The following is a 20,698-nucleotide window of genomic DNA, read 5'->3' on the forward strand; positions in this document are numbered from 1 at the left end:
TAAGGTATCCTTGCTCCATTCAATAACATTCATCTGCTGTATTTACTACTCACTAACTTCCACAAACCATTCTGACTCATTCACCTTCTTATTCCTGAAGCTTGACTTTCTATAACCCAGTTATCCATATAGTGAAGTGATCTTCATAGGTGACAATGTTTGCAAGTCCATCTGGATTCCTTTTTTGAATTCCACTGGCCAAGCTGGAAGAGATGTGGAAGTTATACACACCTACCAACCTGAATATCTGATAACCCTTTCCACCATCCCAATATCAATGATCTTTTTAAACCAGTTCTTCTAGGTATACCACAGAGGGCTACTTCTTCTCTTGGTGATCTCATACTACAAGCTTATGCAGGTTTCTTCTCTAAGCTCTCCAGCCAATTCTGACCTCATTCTATACTCTTCCTTGCGATGGTCAGACTTCTGTTTCAACTCTTCTGATCCTAACACCTGCTCTTGGCAAGTTATAGAAACTATTCTTACCCAAAATTTTCATCTACTTTCCAAATATGAACCAAAGCAGTTGAAGCTTACTGCAGGTGGCCCAGCTCATATTCAGTTTATACTGAAGCAGTCAATAAATGTAAAACATCAGCTAATCTAAATTTGACTTCATAAAGGCCAATAGCAGAAATGTTGACTCCTGTCCAAACACAGGTCATGCCTTCTGATCACTAGTGAAGGCTGAATGCAACTTCTGCTAACCTGTGTTTCTACTTCTCCTCTCATCCAGATAGCACCACTGTTACAAAGACACAGCAAACCTCCTGGCATCACTCTTCTCCAAACTCTTGCATACATGATTAAGCAAACTGCCTCCAACCACAGAAACAGAGCAACACATGACACCTGTGGCTTTAAGCAAAGAGACATCAAATACCAAAATGTCTTCTGGTGCTGGTTGCATCTCCCCAATTGTACTCAAAAGATGTGTAACTTTAACACTTATCCAAGCACACAGATGAAATCAACATCCAACTTATTCCATAAAATGGGAGATAAAACTATGACAAGTCTGCCATTTAACTACCATCTGATTACTCTCACTTCAATCTTCTTCAAAATAATAGGAAATGTCATCTACACTTAACTTCTCTACTATCTAGAGGATTGTAGAGTATTTTGCCATTCTAAATTCATATGTGATCTCTTGGCCTACATCGCCTACCAATGGAGGCATGCCACAGAAAGATTAAGAGACATACGCTAGTGCATTGCTCTTGAGATTTCTGGAGCATGTGACTGTCTGGTATTGAAATCAGCTCAGTAAATTGCAAGCTTTCAGTCTACTTTCCACCTTCCGGTTTTTTTAGCTACCCAAATGGGTATATAAATTTTTCTCTTTGACCTTTTCCTCCAATTACAAGGGATGCCTTGTAAGTTAGCAAGATGACTGGAAACATAGTCATATATAGATGTGTGTAACATGATTCAATTTCTGCATGCTAAGGATGCTTTCCTCACAGGCAAAAGGGCATAAAGTAAATGTCTGTTCTAACCTACCTTCTTTTTCCTATATATAAATAACATATCCTCAGTCACTTCTAATCCAATTCTATACATCCTTTGCTGACAATAGTTCATCCTTTCATCCTACTCATTCTATAAGCCATGCAATGTATAAACCAAGCTTCAAGATTGTCTAGTAACACTGTATCTCCATATTATTCTTCAACAGGGCAAGGCGTCTTTTTTTTTTCTCGTGAAAGGGAATCTTGACTCGCCTATCCTTACTCTCAATAATACAGAAATCATCAGAAAGGTTCAGATCTCTCTCTCTCTGAGCTGACATTTACTTCTAACCTTTCTTTTCCTCTGCTTTCCACTGGGTCTGTTAAAATACAAGCAGCAGCTTTTCAATCCAACTGTAGATACAAATGAACCTACTTCTCTTCTGCCTCTTTTATTCCATCTGTCTCTATTCTCTAACAATCTTCCCCATGTTCTCCAAACTTCCAACTCTTCAAGAAAAATATTGGGTTTTTTTTTGTTTCCTTCTTTCACAACCTTCATCTGCACCCCACTGATGTGATATAGGTTCTTTTACCTCTCATGTATGGGAATGATATATGTGTGCATAAAGATATGGGGGGGAGTGAATATGATTAAATGGATTAGTAGGTGAAGAGAGCATTTCATAGCCTGTTTGTTCATGCGATCATGGGTTGATAAAGCATGTTGTACAGCTACACCATAAGTTGTAAGTTAGCAAGATGACTGGAAACATGGTCATATACAGATGTGTGTAACATGATTCAATTTCTGCATGCTAAGGATGCTTCCCCACAGGCAAGAGGGCATGAAGTAAATGTCACAGAAACAAGTTTGGGTTTCTTTGTGCAACTGACATTATCCAAAAGCTTAATATCTCATTGGGTATAAATATATTTAAAAAAAAAAAAACCATAGTATATGTTTCTTTTTAGTAACTGAATTGTTAGCAGGGCAACCATATTTTATATATAATTTTTGTCTGATATCCGTTTTCTTTTTTCGACAAACTGTAAGTAGAGTTAGTATCGTACTTTAGAATATAGCAATCCCAATGACTTATATTGACTACAGAAAAATTATACATGCAAGGTGATAAAGCAATTCATGGAGGTTCATAAAGCTCTTCATATAGGAACATTCTCTTCCTGGATGCATTACCATGAAAGAGTACAGTTCTTAAGTGAATTATTACAGGAGATAACTGAAGTGCAATATATGACACTGCAAATATAAAAAAAATATATATGCCATGGAAAAATTCATCTAAAAAAAAAACAGGACAACAGTGCATGCACCCACACTGAATAGTACTGCAACATGCTGGATTAGTTATGATTGACCAGTCATTGAAATGTCTGGACTGTTGTATGACAACCTGCTGTCACACATGTGAGTAATTGTGGTGTTATATCTGGGAAGGTCTGGACTGCACAGTTCCTAATCTTGCACCCAGTGATTTCCATCTCTTTGGAGCACCTGGCTGGCAAGCAATTTACAAATGACACTGATACAACTAATTTTATCTACACTGGGAAGAGATATCTTGGTAATTAATTAGCATATGATAATACAATGGCCACAAGGTTCATACAAGCAGGTACAGCTCTCTCTTGACCAATCTGGCTTGTCTGTCTTTCTTACAGGATGAAAACTTGTGTTTCCATGAACAAAAACCCTGCTACCTAAATATGAGACTGGCTAACTCACCTTCAGTCAGGCAACCAGTCTCATATTTAGTCTTTGGTTGGAAAGCCCAGGCCTTTCCCACCAAAAGGCATAGTCATGATCAAGTCATAAGCCACAATATCATGGTAGCATTAATGCATAAAAGGGCATGGGCAACTATGTGGTGAAGTAGTATGTACCAAAGTCAATTTGTGCATCACATCTGCATTGTCAGAATAAAGTCCTAAACATAAAAGTACTTGTCACCTGATTCCGTGAAACATCTTGTACATCTATAATTTTTTTTTTTTAATAAATAAAATTTGTGCATTTTTGGTAATTTTATCTGTAAAAATTATTTTAAAAGATCACTGAATGGAGAAAAGCATAAAGTTTAAGAGAGCATTCAAGCTGCCATGGAACTATAGAGGGACGTTTATGAAGACCTCTAAAGAAAGCCAAGCAAAGTAAACATCACCACATTCCTCAAGAAAAATAAATTTTCCACCCAACTAGCAGTTGCATCCAATGATAGGCCTAATTCTTATACAATACTGTGCTAATGATACACTGTATGAAGAAAAAAATACAACTATACTAATATAAAAACATCTTTTCAATTCCGTTTTTCCATCATTGTAAATTTATTATGAAATAAAAATCGATTATCTCAAATTGAAAAACCTGGCCATTGTGTGTGTGTGGGTTGATGAATGAGATACTTCAAAATGTCATGCAAGTGTATTGAAAAAAGTTTTATCTAAAACACTTTCTGCAGATGAATTATAAGCATAAACAACATTTACATTTTCATCCTTGTCAGACCAAAATAACACAGGAATGTATCTGCGTAATTTTTTTTTTTTCAAATTATTTTACAAAAGCTGAGGAACATATAATTTTTTCCCCCATAATCTATTACTTGCAAATTACAGATTTCTACATTGTTTAACCTTTCAGAATATAATTCCATGAACAAGATTTTATTGTACACATTAGTATTACATGTAGGGGAACACTAGTCTCACTGGATTCCAGACCACTCCCTCCTTCAGAAGTCTATATACCTATGTGCTGTGCCAAAACTAACTTTTCATGGGCCCTGTGCAAGATTTTATTTTTTGCACCCCCCCCTCCTTTTTTTTGGAAAAAAAAAGAAAAACAAACAAATATGATAGAAATAGATCAGTTAATTTTTAACTTTAACCAAAAATGTTACAGAATCGTTACATGGTAGCAAAATTTAAAATTTGAAAATGAAAATATAATACTGATTATTTTTTGACACCTAATTTCAGGCCACCTTCGTCCCGAGACTTGTGCCTGTGCACCGGCCTAGTTATGGCACTGCCTATGTGCCAATATCAATAGACCAAAATAACAATGCACAAACACAGGGGTGTCTCAAAGGTCACTGCATATTATTATTATTACTTTATTATTTTTAAATGGGTATATTATGGTGCCAGAAGACTCATCATAGGAGACTCACACTAACCCTTCACACGCAAACACACGATACCTATCATACCTCCCCTAAAACTCATTCATTGTCGAGGCATTCACAACTAATTCTGGTAATCCATTCCACTCATTCACTACTCTCCAAGCATAAAATCTAGTCAACCACACACTCTTACACAACTTCCAGGGGTGACCTCTAGTTCTTTTTTTCTCTCTCTCTCTCTCTCTCTCTCTCTCTATATATATATATATATTTCTCTCGGGGGACCCTGTAACCCCTAGAGAGCACGTCCCCTGGGTGGTGGATAGGGGAGCCCACCATGTCTGTGTTTGCATGCGCGTGCGTGTATATATGTGTATATATATATATATATATATATGTGTGTGTATATATATATATATATATATATATATATATATATGGTGGGGTGGTCCGAATATACTGAATAAGGACTCGTGGACCAACAGGGCCATAAGGGGCAATCATCTTGATTGTAAGGGAAGCGGCACTCCCATGGACCCCTAGCTGGATCTATCCTCTCCTTCTTCTACTTTGAGGAAGATCCACTTACTTTAATCTTTCCTATAAGGCCTTATCAGCCAACTCTTCTTATTTTATGACCCTTATGCTATTAGAGCACTCGAGGGCCATGGGGTCTTTTCATTTCTGGCCTTACAACTATGCCCTCTCTATAAACCTTACTATAATTCTTCTATAATCTACTCTTTCCCCTTCAATATACCCTATTCGTCCTGTGGGTTTAAATTCGGAAGAAGGCTAGTTCAGAAGCCTTAAGGTAGCAGCCCTATCACTGAACTATTCCATCGTCAGGCTAGTCCCCTGACATGGAGAACATAATCCTACTTGTAAGCTGACAGAAAAAGATAATCGGATTGAATCTATGGGAAACAACCCTGGAATGGAAAAGGTAAAACAAAAATGGAAATGACAAAATATAATACACATAGCAAACTGGAATGTAAGAGGAATAGCATATAAAGAAATAGAATTAGACCAGTTATTAAATGAAAGAAATTTTAAAATAGCAGTAATCACTGAAACAAAAAAGAAATTAAAAGGAACTATGAGAACTGAAAATTTTAATGTGATATACGGTGGAGTCGACAGAGACCAAAGAGCACAAGCAGGAGTCATGATTTGGATTCATAACTCTCTTTCAAAACAGTTAAAACATTATAAATTATGGAATGAAAGAATAATAGAAGCTAGAATAAAAATAGATAGAGACTATTTAACAATAATTGGTATATATGCCACAGAAGAAGGAAGAGAACAGGATAATATTGATTTTTATAATCAGCTACAAAACATATATAATAAAATAAATAAAAATGATTACATAATCTTAGCAGGAGACTTAAATGCAAGAATTGGAAACACGAAAATTAATAATAATATAGGAATACATGGAGAACACACTCTAAACAGAAATGGTAAAAAATTGATTGACTTTGTAGTTTATAATAACCTAAAAACAATGAATTCCTTCTATAAACATAAAGACATACATAAATATACTTGGGCAGCAAGAAGATGGAAATCAATATTAGATTATTTCATATTAAATGAAAAGACATCAAAATTTTCACTAGATGTTAGAGTTCACAGAGGATATGAAATAAGCAGTGACCACTTCCTTGTTAAAATAAAATTAAGATTACCACCTAAATGGCTACAAGTAACAAGAACAGAAAGAAAAATTGAAACATTTGTTTATTATAAAACTAGACTACTGAATGACACAAATGTACAATGGCTATATGAACAAAGAATTAATCAATATCTAGATAAAATAAAACAAAATGAAGAAATAGAAATAGATTGGCTTAATATAAAAACGATACTAAATGCAGCAGCAAATGAAAGAAATAATCAAAAAGAAAAAAGAAGCCTATCACAAATGGTTAAGCAGTAAAAGATTAGAAGATGAAATAGAATATAAAAGAATAAGAGCCATAGCTAAAAGAGAAGTCAGAAAAAGACAGAGAATCATGGAACAAACTTGTTTCTAATTTAGAACATGATTTATATAAAATAAGACCCAATGTATATAAGATTTTGAAACACTAAATGCAGATACCAAAGAAAACATAAAATTAAACACTGAATTGAAATTAGTAGAATTTCTAAATTACCACACAGAACTGTGGACAGACAAATATTTCAAAAAGACAACTGGCAAACAATTAACAAAAATGAAAAGGAAATAACTGAAGATCTAGAAATCAGCCTAAAAGAAACAAGAAACGGAAAATCACAGGGAAAAGATAAGCTAGGTTCAGAACTATATAAATACGCAGGAACAAGATTCAAAGAAAGACTCTTATTATTTTTAAATAAAATTTACTCAACTGGTATCCCCCCAATAGAATGGAAAAAAGCAATTGTGATTCCTATCTTTAAGAAAGGTAATAGAGATGACCCTAAAAACTATAGAGGTATCAGTATACTACATTCCTGTTACAAAATATGTAGCAGAATCTTAAACAGCAAACTAATGAAATATTCTGAAAACTTTATTCTAGAAGTATACAGAATGGATTTAGAAAAGGACAATCATGTATAGACCTGGCCTTTTGCCTAAAATTAATAATAGAGAAAAGAAGAGAATATAATTTAGAAACACATATTGCATTTATTGACTTTGAAAAAGCATTTGACAAAGTTAAAAGAAACGTATTATTTAACATATTAAAAGAAAGACAAATACCAAATAATATCCTAAAAGCTATTACAAGTATATATGAAAATAATCAAATACAAATAAGATTAAATCACGAGCTATCATATACGAGAGAGATAAACCAAGGGGTCCGACAGGGATGTCCCCCTCTCAGCAACTCTTTTTAATATCTACTTAAATGAAATAATAATAAAATGGAATACAAATTTACATCAAGGAATTAAACTTTCTCCTAAGGTAAACTTAAACACTCTCCTCTTTGCCGACGACCAAATAATAATTACAAATTCTGAAGATAACTAACAGAAAGCTATTTTAGATCTAAATGAGATATCCAAAGATTATGGTATGATAATATCAACGGAAAAATCAAAAACTATAGCCTTTAAAGGACAAGATCCAGCAAGAACTAAAATAGTAATAGATAACAAGATCTTAGAACAGGTGAATTCATTTAATTGCCTAGGATGTATGATCACATATGAAAATGAAAAAAAAATAAACATAAAAATTGTAAAATATTTAAAAATAACAGGTGTAATTAACTCTATATTTAAACCAAACCTAGTTCAAAAACAAACCAGACTGAAAGTATACAATACATTAGCCCTACCAGTCTTAATGTATGGAATCGAAATCTGGACAATAAAACAAAAAGACAAACAAAGATTAACAACAGCAGAAATGAAGGAAGTTATGAAAGAATTAAACCAGTAATAGAAAAAATTAAAAAATATAAACATAAATGGATGGAACACGTTCAAAGAATGAAAACAGAAAGATTACCAAAACAAGCCTTAAAGTACAAGCCATTAGGAAAAAGAAAACCAGGACGTCCTCTTAAACGATTCAACGATGATTTTTAAGGCCGGAACAGGCCATGCCAGGCCTAAATCCTTGATATGCATGATGATGATATACAGGGTGTTCGGGATAAATTTGACAGTTTCGTAAGGAAAAAGAAAATCTTCTTTGTATCTATTAAATTTAATGAATTGACAAAAAAACATTACAGGCAGAGTTAATTACAATACTATCAACAAGATTTACTCAAAATAACCACCATTAGCATCGATCACAGCTTCAATTCTGCTTCGGAACCTCGAACAAGCTGATGCTACAGTCTCCCTGGGAAGGGCCGCAAAAACTGTTTTAATTTTATCCATTAACTGGGCTTTTGTATTACTGGAAGTGCGATTGGTGTCTTTTTCAACTGCGCCCCATACAAAATAATCCATGGGGTTAAGGTCTGGGGAGTTTGGAGGCCAAACATTTGGACTGGTGAAGTCGTAGAAATTTTCAGACAACCATTTTTGACTTTTCCCAGAGGTGTGGCAAGGGGCCGAATCCTGCTGCCATACATACGGCCTACCATTGGCTACCCTTGTTATCCAGGGCTTGACTACAGTTAGCAACTCCACGAACAAAGCCCGAATTCCAATGCCAGGGTTCTTCAACACCTGTTCCTGCAGATTTGCGAGGAATTCTGCTGTACGAACGCAATCAGATCGTCTGCTAGGGATCTTTCTTCTTGCTACATCCTCGTAGTCACCATTGCAAGTCTCTAGTTCATGCCTGATTGTTTTTACTGTATTCAGGGAGCATTGGGCAGCAGTCGCAATATCCTTATTTTGATGGCGGGCACGAATCATCATGATACAAGTTATTCTCTTCCATGATTCAGGTGGGTTCCAGCTATCCATCCTTTCTGACATCTTGTATATGAATGAAAAAGGGTCCAAACTTTTAAATGAAGAGAAGTGTGTGTTAATACATGTAACTTACGGAAAAATATAATTAATTATAAATATGTCAAATTTATCCCGAACACCCTGTATATATATATATATCTGTATATATATATATATATATATATATATATATATATATATATATATATATATTCCTGTTCTACAGGAATATATAATTCTATAACCATCACTTTCAAAATCTCCTATATCTTCCCATCTAACTTCACTTAAACCAACCACATCCAATTTATTCCTCACTACTTCTTTCTTCGAGTTCTCTAATTTACCAGCTCTTAACATTGTTCTTAGGTTCTAAGTTGTCTCTCGTATAGTTTCTATTTTATGTTCTCCTGGATGTCTTATTTTATTCCTATTTTCCTCAATACTTGGGATCCCATCCTCATTGTCCATATGGAAATTTTGTACCTACAGTACTGGATCAAATTATTAATCGAGTTCTTCTAGAGTGAGTTTTCCAGATGTTTACTGTGTAGCATTATTTTCACATTCTGTCTTAAATGTAAATCTCTGGAACAGTTTATATTTGTATGAACAAGATGGATTAATGTAAAAAAAAAAAAAAATCCTGCATCAAGTCTGCTAGCTGTTTTACTATGTAGAATGATTTACACTCTGTATATTCTTAGAAAAAAACAGGCTAAGTATAATTTTAAAAAAAATTATTAGTAGCAAAGAGCAATTCACCTACTCTGACTCATGACCCAAGTGATTCTGCTTAGAACATCTGCACAAATAGATGAATTGCTGTCCAAAATATTGGCGCATCTAATCAAAAACATTTTTTTAATAAGGTGTAGGTCTACTTTTGGCCTATGCCATAACAGCACTTAGTTTATAGAGTAAATTTTTCATATACTTCTGAAAAATTAATCTTCTTTCTTCATGCATGGCTGTCTTGACTTATGACAGCTATATTAGCCTTCCAGAACAATTCCTCATATACACTGTTTTCCTTCATGCCACAGATGTTAAATCGGGTTTAGATAGGGACTTTAAATGTAGCAGTCCATTAGAGCTATGTTATAGTAGCCAGCCAAACCATAGTAAGCAGACTTTGCTGTGTGACAAAAGACCACTGTTCTACTGGAAGTATGGCCCTTCATAAAATTCCATAAATGAAACATTATCCAGAATACACCTCACTGTTCATAGTAGTGCTGATAAAAATCAGTGATCCATTTCCATATAACAAAAACATCATCACAGTCTGCATCCCCAAAATTGTAATTACAACATGGATAATTATTCTTACTCGAGCTTTATCTGGTCTGTTATTACATTAAATTGTGAAAACTGGGCTCTGGGTTCTGTGACTGGAAACAAGTATTTTTTATCATCAGAATTTTCTTTTCATGGTGAGAGAATCTTCTAGTGATATAAAATACTTGTTTCCAGTCACACATAGCCCAGTTTTCACAATTTAAGCAACACTGCAACCGTCAGTTGAGTATGAATTCTTATCAGCATTTGTTGGTTTGCCCATAGATAGTCAGTAGATGCAACTTGTGCACTGCTCACATATTGGTTACTCTTGCACCACCTCACTGAGTGCATTGAAGATTTTCTTGAAAGATTGCTTTGATAATACCTGCTGAAGACCTCAGATTCTTTTTCTCTCTCTCTGGTTTTCCAAGACCAAGATTTCATTTTGACATTTATTTCATCCAATCTCCATTTCTGTACAATGTACCATAGTGTTTGTTCTATTCTATTGGAACCATTGAGAAGGTTTATACACCAGATTTTAATTTTCATATCCAAAATAAAATGGAATGATAGTTATGCTCATGTCATGGAAACAGAGATGTTGGTCGGTGGGTGATGCTTATTTCTGGTAAAATCCATGATTCAGATGATGGATATAAGCAAAACTGAACAGCTAATACTCCTACTTAAGGAAATTTTTGCTTTACTTATTCTACTTAAGAATATTTTTCATATAGAAGTAGTAAAAAGGTGTATCACTTTACAATTAAAATACTCTAGATCAGCGATTGCTGTAGAAAGTTTTTAACTTTGTTAACCAAGCGGTGAAAAGTTTGAAGATGTCAGGAGGAAAATCTTGTTCGAGCAAATTAATGGCATCTGTTAAATGAATGTCAGTGCAAAAGAGATACTACATCTAAGCTAATTATAATATCTGAAAGGCCTACAGGAAGATCACAAATTTTATTTTTGACTTCATCCATTCTGGTTATTTCAGTGTTCAAGATAATAACAGCAGAATGAAAGCACAGCAACGGGAAGTCCTATTTCTCTTATACTTGCCAACTACTTCATTAAGCATTTTGAAGATAGTCTGGTCGCCTTTGACATTTCTCCTCAACCTAGAGTATAGCAGAGATACAGTAGCAAACAAATTAATCCAAACAAACTGAATTTTTATCAAGTTTTTGGTTTTACTTCACTATTTTGGTTGAGTGCTGTGTGTTTTAACTTTTTAATTGTCTCTATGATGTTTATTAATAGTGTTGTGCGTATTTAATAGTGTAAATCAGTTGATATCCATAGGGTTTTATTCATTTCGTGTAGATATAAAATGGATACATCTCCAAGAAAGCATTCAAAAATATGTACTCTTTCTCAGCATGCATCCATAACTCAAAGACAAACTGAAAGGTTTAGGGAGCTAGGTACCTTTTCTCCTGACAGAAAAGGAAAATGTGGGTTAACAAAGAAAATTACACTTACTCAAGATCGTGTACTAGTTAGGAAAAGCAAAACGAATCCAAGCCTGCATGTTGTAAACTTAAATAGAGACTTGGCAGCAAGTGGGATTAATGTTTATGACATGACAGTCTGTCAAAGACTGTGGAAACAGGAAGGACTGCCCACAGACTAAAAATTAAACAACTGTTGCCAAAGGCTCAGAAAAAGAGGCTCCAGTGGGCAAAAGCGCACAAAGATTGGACTGTCGAGAAGTGGGAGGTCATATTCTCAGATGACAGCCATTTCTTTGTTTAAGAGAGTTGAGTACCCTATGTTTGCAAATCAGTGACTTAGAAGATGTCTCCCTTTCACCTTCAACAAACTCCTAAACACTCAGCTAAAAAGATATTCTAGGTTTGTTTTATACATCACAGTCCAGGATCACTTGTGCCTGTTGATGATATGATGAAAAGTGACCAAATGCATAAAAAGATTAGAGAAAAGAGTAGTACTACAGATCCAGAAAGAAAAAGAACCCATCTTCCAACAGGGTCTTGCTCCATGCCACACTTCCAAAAAAAAAAAAAAAAAAAAAAAAAAAAAAAAAAAAAAAAAAAAAAAAATCATAACATTCAATTGCTTCAGTGGCCAGATAATTCTCCTCACATTAACCCAACAGAAAATTTGTGGACCATAGTGAAAAAGAGACTTGGAAAATTTAATTAAGGGGATATTAAATCCCACATTGTTTTAAAACCGAATAAGAAACTCAAAGATTGGAATCAGAGTTTCGTGCCGAATATAGTAAACTATAAAAGTATCGGCGGCCACTAGCGTGAGCTAATGCAAGTAGTCCTAGTATGTAGTACAATCTCAGGCAACTCGTTGCAAAGGTAGAGAAAGTTCTGATCGCTAATCTTGGTATTTTCCATAATGTAAAAACACATTTCCTAGGAAATGTATGACGTTATTACATTATGGTGGGAGTTCACTTCCCAGACCAGTTTCAGCCTTTTTTGAGGCTTCATCAGTGAGTAGCTAGACCAAATAGATACCAAAGGGTATAGCGAAAAGAACTTATATACTCTGCCAACAAGTTGTCAAACAGGTGCAACCATTAAGTTACTTAAATATAAAGAGCCAATAGGCTTCATTTCGGCGATATAAACATTATTCAAATTAAGGGGATATTAAATCCCACATTGTTTTAAAACCGAATAAGAAACTCAAAGATTGGAATCAGAGAGTTTCATGCCGAATATAGTAAACTATAAAAGTATCGGCAGCCACTAGCATGAGCTAAAGCAAGTTGTATGACACATTTCCTAGGAAATGTGTTTTTACATTATGGAAAATACCAAGATCAGCGATCAGAACTTTCCCCACCTTTGCAACGAGTTGCCTGAGATTGTACTACGTACCAGGACTACTTGCATTAGCTCTCACGCTAGTGGCCGCCGATACTTTTATAGTTTACTATATTCGGCATGAAACTCTCTGATTCCAATCTTTGAGTTTCTTATTCAGTTTTAAAACAATGTGGGATTTAATATCCCCTTAATTTGAATAATGTTTATATCGCCGAAATGAAGCCTATTGGCTCTTTATATTTAAATAACTTAATGGTTGCACCTGTTTGACAACTTGTTAGCAGAGTATATAAGTTCTTTTTGCTATACCATTTGGTCTAGCTACTCACTGATGAAGCCTCAAAAAAGGCTGAAACCGGTCTGGGTAGCGACCTCCCACCATCATGTAATAACACCATACATTTCCTAGGAAATGTGTTTTTACATTATGGAAAATACCAAGATTAGCGATCAGAACTTTCTCCACCTTTGCAACGAGTTGCCTGAGATTGTACTATGTACTAGGACTACTTGCATTACCTCACGCTAGTGGCCGGCGATACTTTTATAGTTTACTATATTCGGCATGAAACTCTCTGATTCCAATCTTTGAGTTTCTTATTCGGTTTTAAAACAATGTGGGATTTAATATCCCCTTAATTTGAATAATGTTCATATCGCCGAAATGAGGCCTATTGGCTCTTTATATTTAAGTAACTTAATGTTTGCACCTGTTTGACAACTCGTTAGCAGAATATATAAGTTCTTTTCGCTATACCCTTTGGTATCTATTTGGTCTAGCTACTCACTGATGAAGCCTCAAAAAAGGCTGAAACCGGTCTGGGTAGCGACCCCCCACTATAATGTAATAACATCATACATTTCCTAGGGAATGTGTTTTTACATTATGGAAAATATCAAGATTAGCGATCAGAACTTTCCCCACCTTTGCAGCGAGTTGCCTGAGGTTGTACGACGACTACTTACATGAGCTCAACGCTAGTGGCCGCCGATACTTTTATAGTTTACTATATTCAGCATGAAACTCTCTGATTCCAATCATTGAGTTTCTTATTCGGTTTTAAAACAATGTGGGATTTAATATCCCCTTAATTTGAATAATGTTTATATCGCCGAAATGAAGCCTATTGGCTCTTTATATTTAAGTAAAAAAAAGCTAATTAATACAATCCATTATAAAAGTATGGTTTCAAGATGCAGAAATAAGAAAAACGTGTTCTACATTGGTAGAGTCCATGTCTAAGCAAATTAATGAACTTATTTAGGAACAGAGGAGCACATAAAAATTATTAGGAAAAGTTTGAGTTTAAGTTTTTTAATTTTTTCTTGTAAAATTAAATTTTTTCATTAAAATGTGTGCATTTGGATTAATTTGTTCGCTACTGTCTATTGATGACATATTTGAGATATGGAATGGTTCTCAATCTGATTTAAAACATCTCCCTGATTCCTCTTATGTTAAAGGAATATCTGAACATACTGCTCAAGTTCTGAGGCCTCTCAACATTGTGATGTCCTTTCACTCTATCAGTAAAATTTCAACCTCTTTCTTCACCTAAAGATAAGCTTCCTCCAATTATCACAAGTCTACCAGATCCCTTGCTCCTCTGGCTTGTCATACTTCAGACAATCAAGCGGATCTGCTGTTTGCTGTGAAGAATGTAAATCTTATATCTAGTACCAAGAACCTGAGCAATTTGGCTTAGCTGAATATGCCATCTAGAGTAGTTTGGAAGAAAACCAGGCTCTTGTAGGAGATTTGATTCCTTATGGAGTTTTCTTTATATATAAATAAAGCTGTCAGACTTTTTAATACTGTCTGAATTTAAGCAGATCTAATGGCCTTCAGTTATCTTCTCTATAGGAAATATTATTGTATCAATGTTCTGTTAATTCCCATTTCTTATTTTCCCTTACACAAGAGGTTGGTTGGTAAACCTCTTCTGTAACCTACAGTATGTTAGTATTGCATATGGGAAGCGATTTGGGAGAGGAGGAATTTGTTCACATCAGATTTGAAGGCCTGTGCACTGTATTCCTTGGGAAACACATGGGAAGGGAGGCTGTTCCAGAGTACAACAGCAGTAGGAATGAAGGAGAATCTGGAAGTCTTTGAGGTTTGTTGTTGACCAAGTGGGTCACACATGTTCCCTATGCAGTACTCGTACTTTGTTTTTCAAGTTGGCTATTAATAGCAATTGATTTCCACTCTAGTATTCCACTTTTGTAGTTGATGTGTTATGTATCATTGTCACTTTGTCATTTTTCTTCCAGTTGTTGGTGAAGTCATCATTCTTTTTCATAGTAGCTGAAGATAAGGTAAGGCCGAGCTAGTATACAGAACTGGGGAGAAGTGACTAAGGTTTGTTCACAGCCACCATTAGTTCTGATGTATTTGCTGGTGTGTCACAGGTTACTTTCACCAGTCACAGGAAGGTCATCTTATCCCTTCTTTTGTTCATAGGTGTGAAGCAGTGGCATCTGGAGATTTTTCTGCAACAGAAACTAAATTTTTCCATTAGTTTGGTGATTCTTCCTTCAGTGTATCATTGCTTTCAGCATGGAAGTTGAAGATAATAGTATTATATTTTTTGTTGTCGGCCTCAGGTGAGTTGTCAACCATTGACACAATAAGGCTATGAAGCTGGCTAGTATTGGTGACAAGTGACTCTTCGTTGAAGCACTGATTATAGATTTGGTCTAGATAGGCTTTAACTGATCTGATTTTCAGGAGAAAGTTTTGTTGATAGCAGCAAGGCACTGCTTCAAGCTTGCAATGCAATTTTCTAAGTTTATCATATGCTTTCCACAATGAACAATCTATACTTTAAATAGAGATCTGCATTATGCACCCACGATTTTTTTACTAGGAAAAATATAATCTTTGCAACTTATAGTGGGCCTAACCTCAGCTTATTCTTCAACAATTTTTCTTTCTTAACTATGCTTGCTAAACTCAGTAGGAAATTTTTCTGTAATACTTACAATGTTTTAAATTTTTTTTTTTCTTATAAATTGGTGCCATAAGTGCCACATGATGGTAACAACTGTAGTCCAATGATCTTGGACTGGATTTTATGGCATTCTGGACTATGCAATATGCTACTATAAAACTCTTATGCAATATTATTTCATTATTTCAGATTGAATATCGTCTGTTCCAGCTGCCTTTCCTCATTTTAGATTTTTGATGGCTTTTTTTAAGTAATAAAGTGCACTTATTACTGCATCTCTCCTGCTATTTTTATTAACATTTGGAAGATAGAAAAGGGTTACATCTTTGAATAAAGATAGTATTAATAAAAATATTCAGATGAAGTAATACCGAATTAATTGAATACCCCCCCCCACACACACAAACAGTAATACCACAGCTCCCAACTTTTAAGAATGAAAGATTAAGAGACTACTTAATTACAAATGTTGAAATTATATATACATATATTTTGTTTGTTTGTTTTTGTTAAGCCCCTTACTACTTTTTTATGATTCTCTAGAATTAGTGTTATTAGTTAGTGCTAGAAGAATGCATATAGCTATGATTTTCACCTTTAGTGCAAAACAGGAATAATAGAAAATAATAGAGCACTATTTCTGATTTTGTAAATGGAGTTTGTTAAATTTTTGTTTTCTTTGGTTGGATTCTACAACAATGACTGACCATGGTAAATTGTTTATTATTTTCATGTATGGATTAATAACATTCAACTAATTAAGTTTAGCATTATTTCAGAAAAATATTATCATCCAGGCATATCCATGAAGTGCAAAGACTCATTGCAAGAGGCCCACACTTATTAATGTATGCTGTATTTTTGATGACTACTTGGCTAATAATAGTAATTTTTTTTTTAATGTCACTCTCACTCATGAAAGATTGTAAACCTACTGTGAGTGGGCTAAACATTTTTTTTATCTATTTCTTTTTTATTAATTTTATAATAAAAAAAATATTGATGTTTTACATAGTCCAGAAACACTGCTCTGAAGACCAAACATGGTATTTTTTTCAAGCCACTTCAGGCCTCCAGTTATGATGAATGTAGTAATATTTACCTTCATCTCTCTGTTTAAATGCCCATTGCTATATTTCATGGAAATGAGCAATATTCCAGCATATATAGTTGTATAATTAACAAATAAACTAATTAATAAAACAAAGAATACATGCAATTTCAAAATATATATTATTAACTTGTTTACTGATATGTAAAGAATGTGGCAGCATAATTTTATTTAGTTCAAAAAATCTCACGGATTCTTAGGGCATTGTAGATGTAAGTTTACCAAAAAGTATATGTAGCATAAGGAAGAGAAATTTACACATACCTTTTTCTGGGTGTTGCGGCTTTTCTTCTTTATGCGATGTCCGAAAACTACTGAGTGTGTGGAGGTAGGCAATTTGGGAGAATTAAATTAGAAAAACCCTATATAAACATATATATTATATTACTATATTATATAGGGTGGGGGAAAGGTGAAAGGGTTGATTATTTATATGGGGGGGAAGGGGATTGACAGGGTGCAGTCCGTTTCGACTATTCTCGGTCGTCATCTGAACACATTGATCTCGTCATCTGAACCCCCACCCTATATAATATAGTAATATAATATATATGTTTATATATATATTACGGGGAAAAAAAAGGGGTTTTTCTAATTTAATTCTCCCAAATTGCCTACCCCCCCCCCCACACACACTCAGTAGTTTTCGGACATCGCATAAAGAAGAAAAGCTGCAACACCCAGAAAAAGGTATGTGTAAATTTCTCTTCCTTATGCTACATATACTTTTTGGTAAACTTACATTTACAATGCCCTAAGAATCTGAGTAAATAGCCAATGACATTTAAACAGGGGCACTCCTAAACTGAAGCAGGCAAAATAGCTGTAATTATAATATATAATGGTATATTATATTACAGCTAGTCTGATAGCTGGGTTGACCATGTGGACAGTGTTCTTACTCTTCAATCTACAGGGTGGATTCAAATCCAGCTGAGGCATGTGACATAATTTTCACTGACCACAACCATTCTTATAAGAGGCTTGAGAAAATATCATTGTGGACTCTAGAGAGCATGATTTTTGAATTATTTAGTTGATCCTAGTATTGGTGCACTATAGGTTTACAGCCTTCCAAAAGTTAGATTATAATAAAAAAATTAAATAAAAAAAAGTAATAATTTTATGCCTGTGCTTAGTCATAATTAATGTCTGGATTGTATTTGGATATCAGAAAAGCATTCAAGGAAGTTAAGCAGAAGAAACTATGAACTTGTGCTGTGCTTCAACACATCCGTAGAAAATAAAACGTGTGACTATATCAATGAACTTATTGTATTAAAGAGGTTTTACTAAGAATTTAATAGTAAGGAATTATCCAGAACACTGAAATCTTAATTTCAGTGTTCTGGATAAAAACCAAAAATGGAAGTTGACTGTATTGGCTATGAGAACAAGTCAAGCATCAGGATGATACACTTATCTAAATCAGGAGAGCCAGCAGATATGCAACATATATATAAATGAACGTAATACAAACCTGTGTATTCTAGCTGGTTTAGGAGGAGGAACTTTTGATTGTCCTGGACTTGTAACAGGAATAGTAGAATCAGATCTAGGACTAGAACACAGTGAGTCTGTTGGCTTTAAAGGGACACCCTCTAAAGGTGGAGTAAGGGCACCTTCACTTGCCCTTCTATCAGTCCTTGGAGTAGGTACATTAAGAGTTTGTGTAGGTACATCTGGACAAGACATCTGTTTCTTTAAATTACGAGAAGATTGATCTAGAGTATTATTAATACCTGGAATAACTAGAGGATGTTTTCTGTGATGATGTTTCAGAACAGGAAGAGGTCTTGTGCGATCTCTAGGGGGTAAAGGAAGAGGATTTCCTACAGAATCAGCAGAAGTCTCACTACTACTACAGCTTGTTACAGAACTATTCATTTCATTTTCTTCTAGCCTTTGTTCATTAGTCACAGGAGATTCTTGAGATTTTGTAGGTTCATCTTTTGTAGGAGAGGAACTAGAACTGTCTTCTCCCTCCTTTGAAATATCTACACATTGTCGGATGGGTGTTTTAGGAACTGGAGGAGGTGGAGGAGGAGCACCAAGTCCTGGACGAGAACCATTTACTGTAGCACTGTTCACTGATACTGCATTTGCAGCTAAACGGGCAACTGTTGCAGTATGAGGAGTTGATGCTCTGGTACTTGCAGGAATTCCATGTTTGTTTCCTCTCACTTTTGGCCGAACAGGAAAACCACTTCTTAGCATTCGTAATGGATTTGAATCTACTGCTTCTGTTTCAGCATCAGATGAATCTGTTGTGTGAGTTATTTGTTGTTGTTGTTGTTGCTGATGATGATGATGATGATTATGTCTGGAACGTGAAAGACTGGCTGAAGTATCCTGGGTAGGCATCTGTAGAGTAGTTGGTGGTAAAGAGACACTTCTATCTAGTCCATGTCCTTTTTCTACTAATGAACTATAAACTTCTTTTGCTTCTTCTGTTATGATATCTTGAATATCAGGTATTGATTCTGCTTCTTGTGTAAAATTTCTTTTATCTTGTTTAGGACTTGTCTTAAATTTAAATGAAAATTTTCTTTTAAAAGGAGATGTTGGCGTTTTTGGACTCTCAAGAGATGCATCATTATCAGATTTACAATCCAACTCCAACATACTCTTACTAGCTAATTCCTTAGCCATTGCTATTGCAGAATCAAGGGTTTGTTGGTCAGCTGCAGATATGGGCTTTACCATTGCCTGTTTCTTCTTTGATCCATCTTTACTACCAACCTTTGAAGCTATTTCTTTTATTTCATTCTTAACATTATTATTTTCATTACATTGTTGTTCATCAAACTCCATGCCTGTTTTGGAGGTTCCCAAAGCTTTAAAGACTTCATCCATTAGAGATGGTCCTAAATCCAATGTCTAATAAAAACAAAATAATAATAATAAATAAATAAATAAAACAAGCAGAACAACATAGTTAATAAGGAAATATATAATAACTCGAGTTCAACAGTACCAGACTTTAGTAATAGCATAAAATTACAGAGTGAGACAATTTCTATAATTTTACTACTGTCTACAAAAAAACATTTTAATATAAGGAAAACAGAAATAAAGCAGTTTAATGTTTTCATATCAGGCAGATGCAATTTTACAAAGTTTTTAGAATATGTGGCCTGACAGTTTTATTTTTTTTGATAGAATTTTATTTTTCAAAATTAGTATTTGAACTCTATATCTTATTATTCTATATTATTATTCTATATCTTATTGATATAGAAATCTCCAATGTCATTCTCTGATTTCAAATTTTATATGATTTGAAATAGGTTATTTTGACACTGTATTTAGTGCTGCAATAGAATTTCTACTTTTTGTTCTTGAGTCTATGCAGTAGAGTGTCCATGGGAGGGGAGGTATTTTTCATTATACAGTCATTTTCATTCTAGCTGTCTCTTAATTATACTAAATGTAATTAAATATAATACATAGAATAATTATCTCTGAAATGTATTTAGTGCACAGTAACACTCCTACCTTATTCTGC

At 34.5% G+C, this 20,698-nt stretch overlaps 1 protein-coding gene across 1 annotated transcript in view; it reads right to left on the reverse strand.

Annotated features, from left to right (window-relative positions):
- Ack-like (activated Cdc42 kinase-like) overlaps window positions 1–20,698 on the reverse strand; it is a 290,445-nt gene that overhangs the window by 18,905 nt on the left and 250,842 nt on the right. Inside the window, exon 14 of the mRNA XM_090407542.1 lies at window positions 18,671–20,070. Within this exon, the coding sequence (XP_090263668.1) occupies window positions 18,671–20,070 (1,400 nt within the window). The remainder of the gene's footprint in view (window positions 1–18,670; window positions 20,071–20,698) is intronic.

This window comes from Typopeltis vanoorti, chromosome 2, assembly GCF_054136105.1.
Source record: "Typopeltis vanoorti isolate ZY-2024b chromosome 2, IOZ_Tvanoo_1.0, whole genome shotgun sequence".
Classification (NCBI taxonomy): domain Eukaryota; kingdom Metazoa; phylum Arthropoda; class Arachnida; order Uropygi; family Thelyphonidae; genus Typopeltis; species Typopeltis vanoorti.